We start from the raw sequence: 305 nt of genomic DNA, 5'->3' as shown, positions 1-305 counted from the left end.
AACCCCCCCAGCCCCCCGTACCCGCGTGCGGCAGAAGCCCCCGCAGGCGGTGGCGGTGACAGCGCGACACTGGGGACACTCGTCCTTCTCCAGCGCCACCGTTACGTTCACGGGCCGGCACGGGGGGCGGCCGGGACCCCCCCCCAAAACCAGCGGGACCCCCCCCAGCAGTGAGACCCCTCCCCCGGGCAGGGAGACTCCCCCGGGCAGGGGGCTCAGCGCCGCCGCGGGGTCCCCGCGGGTCCCCAAAGCCACCGGGGTCGCCACCAGGGCCACCAGGAGCAGGAGCTGGGGGGGCAGGGGGG

At 77.4% G+C, this 305-nt stretch overlaps 1 protein-coding gene across 1 annotated transcript in view; it reads right to left on the bottom strand.

Moving 5' to 3' along the window:
• The window catches only part of LOC121354234 (lutropin subunit beta-like), a gene marked incomplete at its 5' end in the record, with an annotated part of 1,238 nt that extends 938 nt beyond the window's left edge, over window positions 1–300 (bottom strand). The window contains one exon of the mRNA XM_041468673.1: window positions 22–300. Within this exon, the coding sequence (XP_041324607.1) occupies window positions 22–300 (279 nt within the window). The remainder of the gene's footprint in view (window positions 1–21) is intronic.
• Between the last annotated feature and the right edge of the window lie 5 nt (window positions 301–305).

The sequence above is a fragment of the Pyrgilauda ruficollis genome, unplaced genomic scaffold, assembly GCF_017590135.1.
Source record: "Pyrgilauda ruficollis isolate IOZ18807 unplaced genomic scaffold, ASM1759013v1 scaffold2251, whole genome shotgun sequence".
Taxonomy (NCBI): Eukaryota; Metazoa; Chordata; class Aves; order Passeriformes; family Passeridae; genus Pyrgilauda; species Pyrgilauda ruficollis.
Note: the sequence above shows the minus strand (reverse complement) of the source record. Positions and strands in the feature narration are given on the sequence as shown.